The sequence below is a fragment of the Hydra vulgaris genome, chromosome 12 (assembly GCF_038396675.1).
Source record: "Hydra vulgaris chromosome 12, alternate assembly HydraT2T_AEP".
In the NCBI taxonomy this organism is placed as follows: Eukaryota; Metazoa; Cnidaria; class Hydrozoa; order Anthoathecata; family Hydridae; genus Hydra; species Hydra vulgaris.
In genome coordinates, this window is record NC_088931.1 from 31,660,545 (window position 1) to 31,678,540 (window position 17,996).

Consider the following 17,996-nt stretch of genomic DNA (forward strand, 5'->3'; position numbering starts at 1 on the left):
TGATTTGATGACAATGTGAGTGAATTTTAAATAACTTAAGCAAGCTGAAACATTGTACCAAATAAGAAACTCTTAAATATAAATGAAAACTATGCTTTCTTTTTTAAGTGTTTTTAATATATAGAAAATATTTTCGTTTACATAATTTTTTTTTTGAAACTTTATGAAACCTTAAATTATTTCCAAGTTTGGTTTACGAAGGTAATTTACGAAAACCCTTATTAAAAAAATCCGGAAACATCCCTAACAACAAAACCTTTTTAATTGAAAATTAGAAATATAAATTTGTCAAGTTTCCTTTATATAAAATAGTCAGAATATAAAATAAAAATGTTAATCTTTAATCAGATATTTATGCTATGAACAAATTTGTTTTTCGCCTTCTTGTTTTCGTATGTAAATTTTATCATTTTGTATCATAACGCAAAATGACGGGATTCAGTAACTTTGACCGAAAAAAAAAGGAAACACTTTTATATTTATACAACTGTTTGATGATAAATAACGTCAACATTTTTATTCACTTAAAAATATTAAGAAACAAAATAATATTTTGTTTCTTAATATTTTTAATTTATACAAATTTTTAATTTATAATATTTTTAATAAATACAAGTTTTACAAATAAAATTATATTATCATTTTATTTGTTTAAAAATGTACAAAATATTATTTTATATGAAACGTCTTTTTCCAAAAGTATAGATTTATTTTATTATGGAACAAAAAATAAGAGCAATAAATATTTTAATATTGATTTTTATTTTCACTTCATCAAAAATATTATAAAAATTGAACAATTTCTTTTAATTAATTTCTGTATTTGTCATCATTTTTTTTGATATCACACCATTATACATTTTTAAACGTTTGACTTTTGAAAGAAAGTTCAACTATTTTTAACGGTAAAAAACCTTTGACCTGTTTTTTAAATGATAACTGAATAAACAGGAAGATGTGTTCTTTAATCCTTTTATTTCGAAGTAATTAACATTTGCTTAATTTCAGAAATTATCAATGTTTGCTCTGCCTTTTAAATTTTTAACGCCGAACTTTTTCATTCATACAGTTTTCAATATATCTGTATTTCACGCAATTGATCGATTGCAATCGATATTTTTAAGTTTGTAAAACAATTGATTGTTTTGAAAACTTAAAAGTAATCTTTAGGTTGAATTATTGTTTCAATTTTTTTCAAAATCATTTTTACTCTTCCAAATGCTCAATGAGAAGGCATTTAAGAGTCTACGCACTAGAAAAATCCATTTAATATTAATTTTATGTTGACATACAAAAATGTAATTCATTGAGAACATAGCTTTATTTTTGTTTTGTCTGCCACAAAAAGCAGAAAGTCGGATATCATTAAAGTAATTGTTTTAATTATTTAAAAAGTTATAAACAGCACTTTACGTAAGAACCTCCTCCTCCTTCTCCTCCTCCTCCTCCTCCTTCTATTCACCTGCTGTATAAAAGTAAACTTCCTCGTAACTTTGAATTGAATTGAAACTCTTGTGAATATCGATATCCAAAATAAATTACCACAGTTGATGCAATTAAAATGCTTACATTTTAGCAATTTTTTTTTTTTTTATCTGTTTCAATATGTATTAAGCATTTATATTTAGTTCAAAAAGAGAAAATATTATTTCAAACAGAATCAAATTGAATTGTGTAATAAAAACATTATAAAGAGGTATTTAACTTCTGCCGATGAATTTTCTTGTGTTATGAATTTTTGCGATATTTAGGTTTGTCGGCAAACGCAAACGATTTAATTTATTTTGATGTGAGTCAAAGGTATCATATATATAATGCTTTAGTTCTATCGTTTGATAGACTAAAAGCTTTACAAAATTTGACACGAGATTACAGGTTATTTACCATTTTATAAACTAATGTCACATTTTTTCATATTTTTCTCCTGGTTTTTAAAATTTCTATTATTTTTTGCCTTTTTTCCAGGTTCTGAAACTGTCGCGTACTCATTTTCTAGTTCAAAGGAATCACTAATTTTTATAAAATCAATTTGTTCATGGTTACCTGAGGCGGACGCAGGTTTTTAATTTACACCGTCAAAAAAAAAAGCGCCTTACGCCATGTAAGTGAAGTTACTACGCCTACAAGGCAAATATATAAAAAAAGGAAAGGGGGTTGGAGCAAGGGCGGATTCGGACCATGAAGTAAAGTAATGGTGGAAGGGGGCAATTTTTCAATTTGGTCAATCCAGACCATCGATATACAGGTTTAATGATTTTTTAAACAGGCAAGCACAAATAATAGAATTTGCACTGCACAATTTTATCCTAATTTCATGCCACTTTAAAACATCCTCTCAAATTTACTTACGTTTTTTAAACCATGTGCTCAATATTTGAAAAAAAAATGTAATCATATTTATATCTAAGGAGGAAGGGGGAAAGGGCAATCACCAACAACCTCCCCCCTATGTAACCCTTTAAATCTTTCTGTCTTTTGTGCTGGAGGATTTAAAGGGATTTTCTTTCTATTGCAGTGAGAAGCTCGTATCTTAGTTTTACTTAAAAACTTGATTAACAAAAAGTGTTTTTTATTAAAAGAGTATAAAGCTGTGGATTCTTTTCTACCATTTTGGTATAACACATGACAATAATAAACATATAAACCAACAAATGATTGTTTTGCCCAATATCAGGGCTCATCAGCATGTCTAGGAACATAGTTCATTTCAGACAAGGACAACCAAAAAAGAAAAATTAAGAACAGAAAAGAGAAAGACACAGATACAAATAGATTTATATACATAGTCAAATAAAAGGTAAAATATATTTTTATATTACATGATTTAAAAAGTTAAACTAAGTTAAACCTTAACAACAAGAAAGAATATCATTTTTGATCAAATGAAAAGAAAGGTAACAGTTTTTGAAAACGATTACAGTAAAAAACTGGTTTAAATGGCACAAAAACTTATGAAAATTATTAGGTTAAATTGGGAGAAAATTTATTTAAGATAATTTTAATTTTTTTTATTTTTTAGCTAAATTAGAAAATGATAGAAAGATATTGTTAATGTCACAAAGAGAAGGTCAGTGTTTGCCTGAACTATGACCACAAATCATATAGCTAATCCCAAGCAAAAGTGTGGGATTAAATATAGCACGTCCTATTAAGGACACCATTGATGTCTTGATATTCCAAGGGGTTTCCATGCCTATTTATTAGCTGTCATAGGAAGAGCGGTGATAATGGAAAGGAACTTTTTAATATTAAGCAGTTGGTGTGTGTTAGAATAAGCAGCATAAACACTAATCATTGAAATTAAGTTGTCAATTTTTTATAGAAAATCTGTTAATAACATTATAAATACAAGGAACAATTTCCTGATGAATATACATTAATGCAAAACCGTTAAGTCGATCTTCTGACATTGTTGTTCTTGTATAGGCTTTTAATAGACGCATAGCAGAAAAACTCCTCTCACATTAAATATCCTTAATCTTATTATTTTCAAATCCAGGAAATGATATTGATTTAAGAGTTAAGGACGTATTGTTAGGAATAGTCCCAGAGAAACTTTCTCAATATTTTCCCCAAAGAACTAGTTCCCAATTCAATGTGATTTCCTTAAATCATCTATAATTTTTTTATGGATGATTTAAGGAAATCATCTATAAAAAAAAATTACAGAACATTTTAAACTGCTGCCTCTAACACAATTGGGTTTTGGGTCTTTTAAGAAAAGAAATCATAATAAATGAAATATTTGCTTACCCCTTATATGCAGCTTACCATTTATATGCAGTTTCTGGCTTAAATATTGTAGATATAGATATTAATACATTATCTATAAAAAGGATAGTAACAGCTCTTTTGAATTATTGTGAAACAGACTCTGATGGAACATTAAAACAATTTTTTTGAATAAAATAGGGACTTGGTTTTGAAGCCAAAATGTCAGCTTTACTTGAAAGCAAACATGCTTCGTAGAAGCTATTTTAAAAATTTTATATATCATTTCTGATGGTAACAAATTTATTTTTAAGAACTGTAATAAGGTGCAAACTGTCTAAGACATCAATTATTTTTGATTGCAGTAACCAAGTAACAGGTAAAATAAAATCAAAGATACATGTTGTGATAAATAACGTAAAATCAAAGGCATGTGTTGTGACAAAAAGTAAAGATAAATTGAAAAATGCAAGTGGAATTTTAAAAAGTAAAAGATTTACTTTGCGTGTCTTTGTTAACAGAACTCTCAGGGAAAGCCATGATACATAAAGCATAGAAAATTGATGAATAATGTTTAGGAATAGTATTTAAACCGTCTATACGCTCAATCCATCTAGTTCTACAAACATACTTTAATTTTTCTTTGCGTTGGAGGTTCAAGCTCTAAAATACAAGCTTCTAAAAACTTCATCTATTTTCTGAATAATTAATTCTGAATAATTAGAAAAAACTTTTAGGACTAATTGGACATTAAACGATTCACAAACAGATAAGTTTAGTCGATGGCTATGCCAATGTGTATACAAAGCTTTTGTGTTTATAATTAGAACCTGATCAGAAAGACCATTTATATACCCAGAGACAGAACCAATTATTTATATACCATTTATATACCCAGAGACAGAACTGGCTTCATCAAATCCTTAATCCCTGTAGTTTTTTATATCAAGACTCGAGTTGCTTGCTCAATTAACACAGATTAACTTATTGTATTTAAATATAATAAGATTATTATTTTTGAAGAAAAAGTAAAGTGCAATACAACCTCAAAACAATACAATTCTTTTTATTGTTTTTTAAGTAAGATGGGATACAAACTTTTGCGCATATTTTTCTTCTTATTGTGCCATTAACAAAACGACTTAAAAGATCTTCATTAGTAATCATTTTGTTATTGTTGTTAATAAATTTATCTAATAAAGTTTCATAAGACATATTTACAAGATCATCAATTTACAAACTCTTCAAACAAGATCGTTGGTTTTTTATATTTTTAGAACATCTTCAATTAAGTTATAAGCCATGCTAAGACATTAGAACTCAAAAACTCCATTTGATGATTTAAAGGAAGTACTTTGTTGATAGAAGTATAATTGCAACCGATCAAAAAACTGCTGCAAATGCTGCAAAATATAGTTTACACTACAATTTTTAAAAAAGTTTTATTTTTAAACGAATCAGATTGCTACTTTTAATAGCGTAAACCTTACCTTATCCAATTTTCCAACCTTACTTTATCCAATTTTCCTTACCTTATCCAACTTTTAATAGCGTAACCATTACCTAACTCAATTTTCTCATCCTGCAAAGTATAGTTTACATCAGCAAGTTTTATTAAATAATTTTCTCATATCCTACAAAGTATAGTTTACATTAGCTATTTTTATAAAACCATTTTTGCAACCTCTGCAAAGCATAGTTTTTACTGTGTGATTTTTCATAATTGTATTTTCTAACATAATATAACAAAACTATAAAGATCGGCAATTAGTATTAGGCGGGTGTTAGACGTCATAATACCAATATTTATATATATATTTTTTACCCCGTCACTTGCAGCACTTGACGGGGTATAAATCCGCCTCTGGTTACTTAGTAGAAATATCAAAAATTAACTTTTAAAACTGAAATGAAACTGTGTGTTATCCTGTTATTGTTGTGTAAAATGCGTCAGAGATTTAATAGACTTAATGGAGTTATCGGTTTTTGGTATGAAAGTTAATTTGGATTTTAAAACATTTTATCGGATATTGAGCATTTTTCATTGAATTTTAAGCCTGAGAGTTTATAAGGATCAATATTTATTTCAGTTTTCAAAAACTGTGACGCAGTTTGAAAAAAAAATGCTTTAAATAACAAAATCGGTTTTTTATGAGATGTTAATTACGATTAGTTAAGATAAAAGATTTTTCTGTGTCTCAAATTACAGAACTATCTCCATGTCACCATGCTTTATATTAGAACATACTATCTATAGAAGATTTTATCAATTTCAAGATATAAACAACATCCTTTATTATAACAACTTTGATTTAAATAAGGTCACTCAACTGATCTGGCAGTTGTTCATCTGGTTAATAATAAACTTAAATCATTTGAAAAAATAAATTTAAATGTTTTAAGTGTTTTTATTGATCTCAATAATACTTTTGACACGGTCAATTATTATATTTTACAACGAAAACTGGAAAAATACGGTTTTTTGTTTTTTTGTTTCACGTGATAACAGTGTAAACTAGGTTTCCGAAAGAAGATCATCAAGATCTTATCATCGAAACCTTCAAAAATTAAACAAACAAATTTACAAATACCTTGTAAAGTAGAAGTTACAATAAAGTTGAATATATATATATATATATATATATATATATATATATATATATATATATATATATATATATATATATATATATATATATATATATATATATATATATATATATATATATACCCTGTAGTACCAATTGAAGTGCGAAACCCCATTGCATTTTTGTGAGTTGGGAGTAAAAACAAAAGCAAAAAATTATCAGGAGGACATTTTAGAGCAGGTGGTAAAACCTTTAAATGACTCGTTGTTCAATGGGGAACAATGGTCATTTCAACAAGACAGTGCCCCTTCGCACAAAGCGAAGACAACACAGAGGTGGTTGACAGCCAATGTGCCCGATTTTATCTCTACGGATGCCTGGCCGTCAGCATCAACAGATCTTAATCCATTGGATTATGCAATCTGGTCTAAATTGGAGGCGAAGGTGTGCTGCAAACCTCACACTTCCGTTGATGCCCTCAAGCGATCACTTCTCAGAGAATGGGATGCTTTATCCATGGATACCGTGCGTAAATCAATCGAGGAATGGCGTCCATGACTGGAGGCGTGCATACGGGCAAAAGGGGGTTATTTCGAGGACTCTCTTTATTAATGTGTACTTTAGCATTTTAACTAAAACATAACATGCATATAATATGTATATATTACATTTGTTCTTGCATTAAAAACATGTTCTCTTAAATTTTTTTACTGAATTAAAATTTCGCACTTCAATTGGTACTACTAGGTATATATATATAGAATCTTCTACATAAGCAAAACTGTAAACAATATAAAGGGAAATAATTAAATTTTTTATTGTTTTTTCAAAAAAACAAAAAGAATTTGTTCAATCAAAATCAAAATTTGGCAAAACAAGTTTATTTTATAGGTGCGGTGCACGATAGGCAAGACAAAATTAGTTAAAATTTATTTAACAAAAAAATTCGTTAAAAATTTTTTTTTTGTATTTGTTGCTGAATTTTATACTAAAAAGATCTTTAAAGATCGTTTAAGTATAAAATTCAGCTCGATATTCGTATCACTGAGCTTCTGTATCAAAAGTGATTTCCTAAACTCTTCCACAGCTTGCGGTCCAGACAACATACCTGTTGTAGTCTTGCGGAAGTGTTCTCCGGAGCTGTCATCTATACTTTCAAAACAATTTAGCAAGTGCTTATCAGAGTCTTGTTTTCTGGCATGCTGGAAAGCGGCATCTGTTATCCCTAATTTCAAAAAGTCTGGAGAGCGATCTGACTCGTCTAACTACCATCCGATTAGTCTTCTTCCTATCATAAGCAAGGTTTTTGAATTTTTAATTAACAAACTCTTAATCTCTTATCTTGAAACTAATAACTTACTTTCTGATTATCAATATGGATATCGATCTTCTCGTTCTACAGCTGATTTGCTAACAGTAATACGCGATGGGTTTTATCGTGCATTAGATAGAGGTGGAGAGGTTATGGCTATCGCTCTTGACATTTCAAAAGTTTTTGACAAAGTTTGGCACGCTGGTCTTCTCTATAAGCTTTTTTCTTACGGTGTTTCTGGTAACATTTTTAAGATTATTGAGTCTTTCCTATCCAATCGTAGTATAAAAGTTGTCCTCAATGGACAGCACTCTTCATCATATCCTTTAACTTCACGATCTTCCAGATATTATTAACGATCTTCCAGATATTTTCTACATCTAAGGTGGCATTGTTCGCTGATGACACTACCATTTATTATTGTCATGATAAGAAGCCAACATTATCTGATTGATTTGAGAGAGCATTTGAGCTTGAAAAGGACTGCTACAGTATGGGGCTCACAGCGGCTGGTGAACTTTAATTCAGATAAACTCTATTTTTTTCAGCCAGTTGTTATCGCAATAATTTAGATCATCCCATATTTATGAATGGTAATGTACTCGATGAGTTATCTACCCTTCATCTTCTAGATTAACTCTTACTTCCGATCTTTCTTGGAAACCGTATATCAAATCCATCACAAAATTAGCATCAGCTAAGGTTGCATCTCTTTACCGAGCTCGATACGTTCTTACTTCGGGTTCTATTCTTTTTCTCTATAAATTTCTAATCCGTTCTTGTATGGAATACTGCTGCCATATCTGGGGCGGATCTTCTAATGATGCCCTTTCTCTTTTAGACAAGGTGCAAAAATGCATTGTAGACATAGTTGAACCTGCTCTTGCAGCCAACTTCCAACCATTATGACATCGTCTTAACGTTGCTTCTCTTTCTCTTTTTTACAAAGACTATAATGGGTACTGCTCTAAAGAGCTAGCGTCTCTTGTGCCATCTACTAAAGTTCATTCTCATGTTATCTCATCGTCATAGAATTAAGTCTCATCCTTTTTCTGTGACTGTACCAAAGTGCTCCAAAAAATCTTATATGTCTAGTTACTTTCCTCGAACATCTTTTTCCTCAAACAGTTCTTTGAAATTCTCTTCCTTCATCTTGCTTTCCTGATTCATATATTTTGCAATCTATTAAGTCGTCTGTCAATCGTTATCTTGCTTTACTAACTTCATCTTTTCTCTTCCAGTAACTTCCAACTCTTATAGTGGATGCTTGCAGCCTTGTTGGAAGCGAAGATGTAAAAAATGTGTTAGACACTTTTTTTGTTCTGTATTTACTTATTTAACAGCAGTTTTGTTGACAAAATGCAGGTTAATTGATAAATTTAGAACAGCTAAGCCTTGCTGAATGGTTTAGAGCAAAAAAGTTTGATAAAAAAATTTAATAAAATTTAATAAAAGGTTTAATAAAAATAAAATAATTAATAAAATTAACAAAATAACAAAATTAATAAAATTAACAAAATAACAAAATTAGTAAAGTTAACAAAATTAACAAAATTAACAAAATAACAAAATTAACAAAATAACAAAATTAACAAAATTAATAAAATTAACAAAATAACAAAATTAACAAAATAACAAAATTAATAAAATTAACAAAATTAACAAAAGTAAAAAAAAATGAAATTTAACAAAAACAAAATATGCTTTTTTCCATCTCGAACGAGACAAAAATACAAATATTATTCCTTAAATTTTTAACCAGATATTCAAAAAACAGCAATATACAGCCCAAAAGTTAATTTGTGCCGACTGAATTTTTTATCTCAACTAGAGGAACGAAGGTATAGAATAAAACACAAATGAATTTAAAACATTAACAACGTTTATTTAAATCAAAATTGAGGCAGAGATTACTAATGAAAAATATCCTACAAAATTATTGCAGGTGATCTAGTTTGGTGGTCACACTATTTAATTGCATCAAATAAAAAATATACTCCTTTAGGTTACACGGTCTTTCGCGTTGCGATAGGATATAAAATGGAAGTAATAACATAAGTTTATCAATATATGAATGTTACTGCAAGCATAATATTTCAGTGATATAACAAGAGGCCAAAGTTTCCTTGATTGGAACAATAAAGTTTTTGTTACTTAATCAATGGTAAAATCAAAGGATTGAAGAAATAATTCGACGCTATTTAAAAATAAACACTTTTTAATTTTTTTCTACTATTCAAAAACAAATACAATCATAAAACTAAAAAATAATATTTTACTTTGATTGAAACAAAATAATGCCTCAAAAAAACTTTTTTTCCAATATCAGATCAATTAATTTTATGGTATAAGTGCAAATCAAATTATAGTAAAAGTATAGTTGGGTTGTCTGTATGTATTAATGATTAATAACATTTAAGGAACAAATTTTTAAAAATACCAATTTCGGCAACTCTTCCCTTTTATCAGTGTAGATTCTGTTAAATTTATCAGTGTATATTCTGTTGTCCAGACCAGATTCTGTTAAATTTGGAAAAGCTTAAGCTGTAATTAATAGTTAGTTTTTTACAATATTTTGATCTTTTTTTTTTTCTTGTTTTCATTTTTTGTTGTTTTATATATTTTTTAAATAAAATGGTTTCTACTTAAAAAATGGTTTCTCAATAAGAAATTAAAAATACTCCTATGTTTATTTTAACCTCAAATTCCAAACTTTTATTTATGTTTTACATAAAAAAAATTTTTATGAAAATAAAACATTCCTTTTAATCCATCATAATGCATGTAAATTAAACATTTCATTGCAATTCACATAAGTATATGAATCTAAAACAATGTAGATTTATTTGCTACACTTGGACGCATTTCAAAAATCTCCCTCAAGTTGTAAGATTAGAAATCACAACTTGACAATCAAAAATTTATGATTTTTGAAAATGCAAAACAATCTTACGCATTTTCAAAAATTTTTTCAAAGCGCCTCTTTTCATATTGAAATATAGGGAAACTGGGGCAAAGTGAGACATTTAGGTTTTCTAGCTTTGTACAGAATTTTTTTGAAATGATTCAGTAGTTTTGTTTTATTATATTAAAAATTTCATGTTTTTTTTAATGTTTTAAAGTAGTTTCCATCAGTTTTTTCATATAATATGACATAGAAAAGTGGGTTTAAAGCTTACGAGTTGCGTCAATTTGATTGAAAAATCAAAATTAATTTTTTTTTCTTTTGTGGAAAAAATCCACGTACGCTGCCATTTTTTTACCACAGAACAAGTATAATAATGAGTTTGTAATCATTTATTTGTTATCTTTCAGCTACCATTCTTCTTTTTATTTCAGATTATTTTGTTTCAAAGATATTTAAGAAATATATAACTTTACATTTACGGGGAAAGTGCGACAACGCTAATTACTGAAAAAGATCGTCAAAGTAAACGTTTAGGATAGCAAGTTTATAAACTTGCTATCCTATACGTTTATGTATGTTATTTGCTATCATCTTTTTATGAAAGAATTTTATGTAAAAGTAAAACATAATTTTATTAGAAACTTTAAAAGAAAATAACTGTCATTTAGTGAACAAAAATTTTTAAATGAGAAACTACAAGAGAAAAACTAATCAACCTAACTGGAACAAAGATGACATGAAAAATGCTATTACACCAGTAAAGTTGAAGCAGATTTTCTTTAAGAAAAGCTTGTTAAAACTTTAATGTGCCAAAAGATTCACTTCATTGGCGTGTTAAAAAGGCTTCATTTGAAAGTAGACTACATACTAATTTACTTGGAGGATTTAGAAAAGGCCTTTCTGATAACCAAGAACAAGATCTAAATAAGTATATTAAAGATATGGATAGTTCATTTTATGGTCTCTCAATGATGGATATTAGATTGATAGTATTTGAGTTCTGCAAAAAAATTTCATTTCAAATCCTTTTAACAAAGATAGTAATTAATAGGAGAAAACTTTGTGCGAGGCTTTTCAAAACAACAATTTTATGTGCATGTAATTCTGTTGGTCATTATGTATCACCCATGATGACATTTAAGCGCAAAAAAAAAGAAATTATTACTCACAGATAATGCTCCAGTTGGAACTATTCAAAGATGCTCAGAAAATGGCTGCGTTAATACTGATTTATTTCTTTAATATTTATACAACATTTTGTTAAACATGTACGATGCACCTTGATCAACAAAGTTTTACTTATATTTGACGATCATCGTTCTCATACCAAAAGCTTAAAACTTATAGACTATGCTTGTGATAATGGATTATTTTTGCTATTGCTACCACCACATATAACTCATAAACTTCAACCATTGGACTGTGGCCTTTGAAAACCTTTTTTAATCAAGCATGTATAAGATAGATGCGAAGCCATTCAGGAAGACGAATACAAACAGAAAATCTTGGAGAAATTTTTAATGAAGCATACTTAAGAGCTGCTAATATGGAAAATGCTACTTCAAGTTTTAGAGAAACTGGAATTGTCTCATTTAATCGGCATTTGTTAGAAAATGAATATCCAAGGACATCTTTTAGTAATAATAATAATAATAAAATCAGGTTATCCATACCTTATGAAATTCACTTTGAACGCGATAACAAAAAAAAAAGTGAAATTTTACAGCAGCCAGAGTTGACTACATTAGAGTTAATGAGTCATGATAAATTAAAGTCAATTGAAAGCTTTTCAGAGACCACTGTTACTTCATCAAGTTCTTTTGAAGGGATACTTCTATTCCAAAACCTTATCCTCCAAAAAGAAAATTAGCTGAAAAATCTCAGATTTTACTAGTTCTCCATAAAGGAAAAAAATTTTACTTGAAAAGAACAATGGCAAATAAACAATAGGAAAAAAAAAAACAATAAAAAAAATTTACTTGAAAAGAACAATGACAATAAATTAAACAAAATAATATATAAAAAAAAACAAAAAGGAAAGAAACTTAAAGAAATGATTGAAAAAGATGTAAACAATCAAGAGGAATGGTTTTGTCCAGTTTTTCAAGGGAAATGGTGTAATGGTACCCAAATTGACTGGGTAGCTTGTTGTGTATGTACTGTTTGGGTACACGAAGACTGCACATTAAACGGTGTTTGCTTTTTATGTGAATAGATTTTATTCAAATTTTTTTTGACTAAAATGAAAATTTGCATATGCACTTTTTTTTATTGATATTATTTTTTTAATTCCTATCATGTTTTTTGATTTAAAAGGAAAAAATACATTATAAAATGATACCTTTGTGTTTTTATTTGCATTCTTATATTTAATCAAATCGAATTTATCAAAAGTCTGCTTTAATTTTATTGAAAATTATATTTTTATTTGTTTTACTGTTTTTTCTTCAAATGAAATCTGTCTCACTTTGCCCCAGGTTTTGGGGAAAATGAGACAGGATAGTTGTCACCATTTTGAATTTAATTATGTACCAATGCATCACCACAAATATTTAAGAGATAATTAGACACATAATGTGCTAGTGACCTGCAAAATTTCATGTTTTGAAACGTGATTCTTCTCAAGTTATGAACGTTCTTCCTGAAAGTGTCTTGCTTTGACTCAAGTTACCCTAAGAAATTTCTACCGCACGGTGTTCTATATTTAAATTAGTGTTGTTGTTGACTCGATTAAATCGACTAAAAGTTGACTAATTGAAATTAGTCGACGTTTAAAAATCAAGTAGTGGATTTAATCAACTATTTATTTCCTACTAATCGACTAAAAGTCAATCCGATCAGTTTATCATTCGATTAATTTTTTCAATCTTTATTTTTTGTTTCTTCATTTAATAACAATAGCATGTTCTATTATAACTGTTATATAGTTTTTTTTTGTTTACTCTCTTCGAATTTTTTCTTCGAAATAATTCATTATATCATACGAAGTAATTCATTATACCATAATTTATAGTATAATACAAATATTTATACATAATTGAACTTTTGGTTATGTGTTTTGTTAATTTTTTTTTCTTTCGTCTAATCTATGCGTGTGATTTTCATGGATACTTTCATACAGGGCCGTTCTGAGCTGACTCGGGGCCCAGGGACAAACTTAAACTGTGAAGCTCCAAAATCTAAATCCCATCTATAACAAGTCTCTACAATCACATTATAAATGTGGCTGTATAGACTTTTTGATATTTAGCAAAAATTAAAGGAGGTTCCCTAAACTTTTAAATTAGATTAGATGACTATTTAGAAGATAGAAACTATTTAGGCTTGGGTAAAAATTGTCCCGTTTTTTGAGAGGCCCTGCCTTCATATTGCTTTGTTCAATAATATTTAAATAATATGATATTAGAAATAAAAAGGGAATAAAAATCACTTTATAATTTGTATTACAACTTGCTTCTGATAAAAAACTTATTCCCATATTTTGACTAAATTGAGTTTTTGTTGACTTTATCGATTTCAAAATTTTTTCTCAGGGATTCTTCAATTTTAGGTTTAAACCTAAAATTGAAGTGAATTGAAAGAATTGAAGATATTGGCAAACTTTTGCCATATCTTTTGGTTATGAAAAAATAATTTTAAAGCGCCTAAAGTATACATTAATAGGTCTTTAAAAAAATGCATTTAAAATATTTTATTTTTGTTTAATTTTTTAATCAATGCGCTTTTTGTTTATGACCTCACTTAGATACAGTTTCGAATTTTTTTCATGAAATTGCTGTTGATTACAGATTGTAAAACTTTCTCTTTATTTGCATTTATTTGCACCTTTTGTGTGTATTAGTGGAAATGTGTCAACTACATCAGTAGAAACCAGGTAACAAAACCAGGTCATGAACTAATGACGTTTTTTTTTGTAAGATTTGTTTTGAGCAAATTTAAACGAATAATCGAGTTTTCGAATAACTTTTTTTTAGTGACTTTTTACATTAAATTCGAATTACTGTAATTTATTTTAGTGAATCGATTAGAATACGTTTTAATATTATTTATTCATGCAAGCTTTTGATTTTTTCCTTTTTTATATTATCACTTTTTTTATATTATCACCAGCTTTTTAAAAAACTTTACTCGAAGTTACTCGAAAATACATTAAAAACGTCTGACAATTGTAAATAAACGTTTAAAAAACTATGGAGTAACTTTTCCTAAGTCTAACAAGTGCCCTTAAAATAATTATTTAAGTTAAAAAGCCAAAACAAAACAAAAATTAATTTTGTCCAGTTTTAAAGCTATTCTGCCCAACTGTGCGCTGGTTTAAAAAGAGAACTTTATAATACTAAAAGATTCTCTCTTGCACCCAAATTTTTAGGGTATTGGTCCTAAATAATGTCAGGATACAAGTTTTATTTAGCTTATTGAGAACGAAATTATTTGTCATGTCAAAAAGAATCTTATTGACAGTGCTAATAATATAATTTAAACGCTAAAATTTTTAGTGTCTTAAAATGTAGTCTGCAGGCGATTAAAACTTACAAAACTTTTGAGTTTTATTGATGTTTAAAAAAGAGTATTGTGGAGTGATGAATTAAAGTAAAATTTGAAAGACCTAACGGTAAATGTTTGAGTCCTAAATACTTCCAAGATGAACGGTAAGGCATGAAAAACGTGGTTAAAAAAGGTTAAATGATTTAGTATTGTTTTTCTGATTTAAGTGAAGTTGTTTTTGTGATTTGTTAATTGTGTTATTCTTGAAAAAAAGATGGATCATTATACTGATAAAAATATGCCTCTTCCATTAACATTTCAACGATCCAAAAAACACGTCTAAACACATTAAAATAAAACAAATTAATGAAGTGGCCAGCTCATTCACCTGATCTTCTTCTGATTTAAAAATTTATGGCATCAAGTTGAACTTTATCTAAAAATAATATTAAACAAGAAAAAATTAATAAACTTGTCAACTCTATGCCGAAAAGATTTTCATGATCCTAAAGGTAAATAGTTTGCCATTAAATAAATGTTTTTTTAAAGAAAAAATGCTGTATTTAGAAATTGAAGTTAAAATAAAAATCATTATTCGGTTGCTTATGCTTTGAAGGACAGTAGCATTAAAAGTTAACTCATTATTGACAACATCTTTATTTGAAAGTAGTTAACAGTTTGTGATATCCAGAATTTTATGATTATTTTATTGCATAATGTTGAAAATAAGTATATTAATTTCCTATAGGTTTAAAACCATGCAAATGCAGTTACGTACTATCTTGCAGCTTTATTTTTCGTCTTATGACAGCTTGAATTAAGCTAAATGTATTTACATAATAAATATATTAATCTGCATTTTATGTTTTTATACCTTAAAAGAAGTTTAATTAAGTTTTACGTACTTTTATCAATTTAAACCCTATCTAAAAGAAGTTTAATTAAGGTTTACGCACTTTTATTAATTTAATTAAAAAAGTTCGAGAAAGTTTTATTTGCACTTAATAAAACTTTTGCGATTTTTATTGTTTTTTATCTACTTTTATTAGCCAACGTAGTGCTTTGCTTAGAAGTAAATTAAAGAAGAACCTTTTACATAACTGTGTCTTCCATATGAACTTAAAATGTTAAGATCTTGAACCTAGTGTGCTATTAACTTTACAGTCTTTTACTTCTACAGTCTTCAGAAAATGCTTCTGGACCTATACAAACAAATTATAAGGTTGTTTAACTTGATTTACTCTATTCTCATAGTTACTTAAAAGTTCGCTAACATGGTTATGGATCTCTTAACTTGTGTTGGGATCCATGCTAGTTTATATTGTAAAAAGAAAAAGACAAGAAACTTAGGCAAAAATTGTCTAAGATTCTAGTTAGAGGTAGAAATAAAAGTCCCAGAAGAATGAGATTAATAAAAAATATATCTAACTTGATACGCCTAACATAACGAGCCTCTTAGTAAAATGTAACAAGGTACTACACAAACTTAAAGAATAAAAACTTAAATAAAAGAATTTAAAGGATGTGTACGAGTATTTTCTGTTTTTGTCTGGTTTTAGTCAAGATTTAAGTATCTTGATACAAACAATAAACTATTGGTTCACAAATTAAAGCAATTCACCTAGTTGTTTAATGTAAAAATAATATGTTTGCCCATGTTGCACAGTGGGAAAAGCATCCAAAAAATACCACAAAATCATAATCAACATTACATGCTGAAAAATTGTTATAATGAAGAATACATCTTTATTAAGGGAAACATTTATTTAAATAAATATTAGTAATTAATTAAACTTTCTTTTACGTGGTTATTGATACTTTGATTCAAAAATTTTTTAACTATTTACTTTCTTAAGTTACTATTTTTATAAACTAGTTTTACTGAGAATCATTTTAAATACTGGAAATTTAAAAACTATACATTTTTAATCCATACATAAATCTAAAATGATATAAACTTTTTTAGTCTGATTAACTGATTTAGATTGAGTTACAAAACAGTTTATAACACTTTTTTTGTGAGATTCAATCATTTTCCTAATGTTTTTAGTCCAAAAAAAAGACTTTAAACTTGCCAGCTTTTATCCATTATAAATAGTTCCTTAAAAAAGAAAGTTGTAATTTTTTAACAAAGTTCTAATATACATGTTATGTTTATTAGAGGGAATGAAATTTGGACTTGAGAGAAATACTGTCTTTTAGTATTTATACATTTAACAAATGTTTTTAATTTTAGATAATGAAACTCAAGCTGATAATCATAATGAAAGTAATTTCTTTACCTCAATGGAAATTTACGTGCCATGGACGAAACGCAGCACTCTATTAGAAACTAACTTTTTTGTAAGAGAACAAGGAACACTTAACAACAGACGAAATGGACGCAAATTTTCGTCATTACGCATTCCTAACATTTACTCAAAACAAAAAAACTTTCCATCTTTGAAAAGATCTCCAACCTTCGATACAAATACACTGAACTCATACTCAAACCTAAAATCACGTAGATTAAGTTCGTTATCATTAACTAGTAGACAGAGTTCTGATTCTCAAATCAGTAATTTAAGCGAGACATCGAGTAAACGAGAAAAAAAATTTGTTTTTTTAAACTTTTTTTCGAACTATCAAGATAGACTTCGGAACTTAAAGGAGTTTCCTGACTCCAGAGATTTACTTATGCTGTCTACAGCAAGTAAACTGTATCCAGAACTTCTAAAGCTGTTTGAAGTTGATTGCAAATTAACTTATCGGCACATTTTTTACGTGCGTTCAAGGTTAAGTAAATCTGCTATAAATAGAGAGTTTCAATGTGACGGTTGGTATGGATGCGAAGAATTCCTTATCAATAAAGAAAGTATTAATATGTAAAAGATATATTTTTATTTTATTTTCGATAATTTATTTTTATAGGGCGTTGTCTTTAATTATCTCCCGTTGTTGCAATGTTTTTTATAGGCTGTCTTAGACGTATTAAATTCAACTGTTCTAAATG

The 17,996-nt window shown here is 28.0% G+C and overlaps 1 protein-coding gene across 3 annotated transcripts in view; it reads left to right on the forward strand.

Annotated features, from left to right (window-relative positions):
- The window catches only part of LOC100209618 (uncharacterized), a 66,530-nt gene extending 48,615 nt beyond the window's left edge, over positions 1–17,915 (forward strand). For 2 of the 3 annotated variants that reach the window (XM_065812921.1, XM_065812922.1), the window contains one exon: positions 17,241–17,915. Coding sequence is in view for 1 of the 3 variants with exons in the window: in XM_065812920.1 (XP_065668992.1) it covers positions 17,241–17,333 (93 nt within the window). In the remaining 2 variants the exon portion in view is untranslated. The remainder of the gene's footprint in view (positions 1–17,240) is intronic. The other variant, XM_065812920.1, reaches the window with a different exon arrangement.
- Positions 17,916–17,996: the final 81 nt, after the last annotated feature.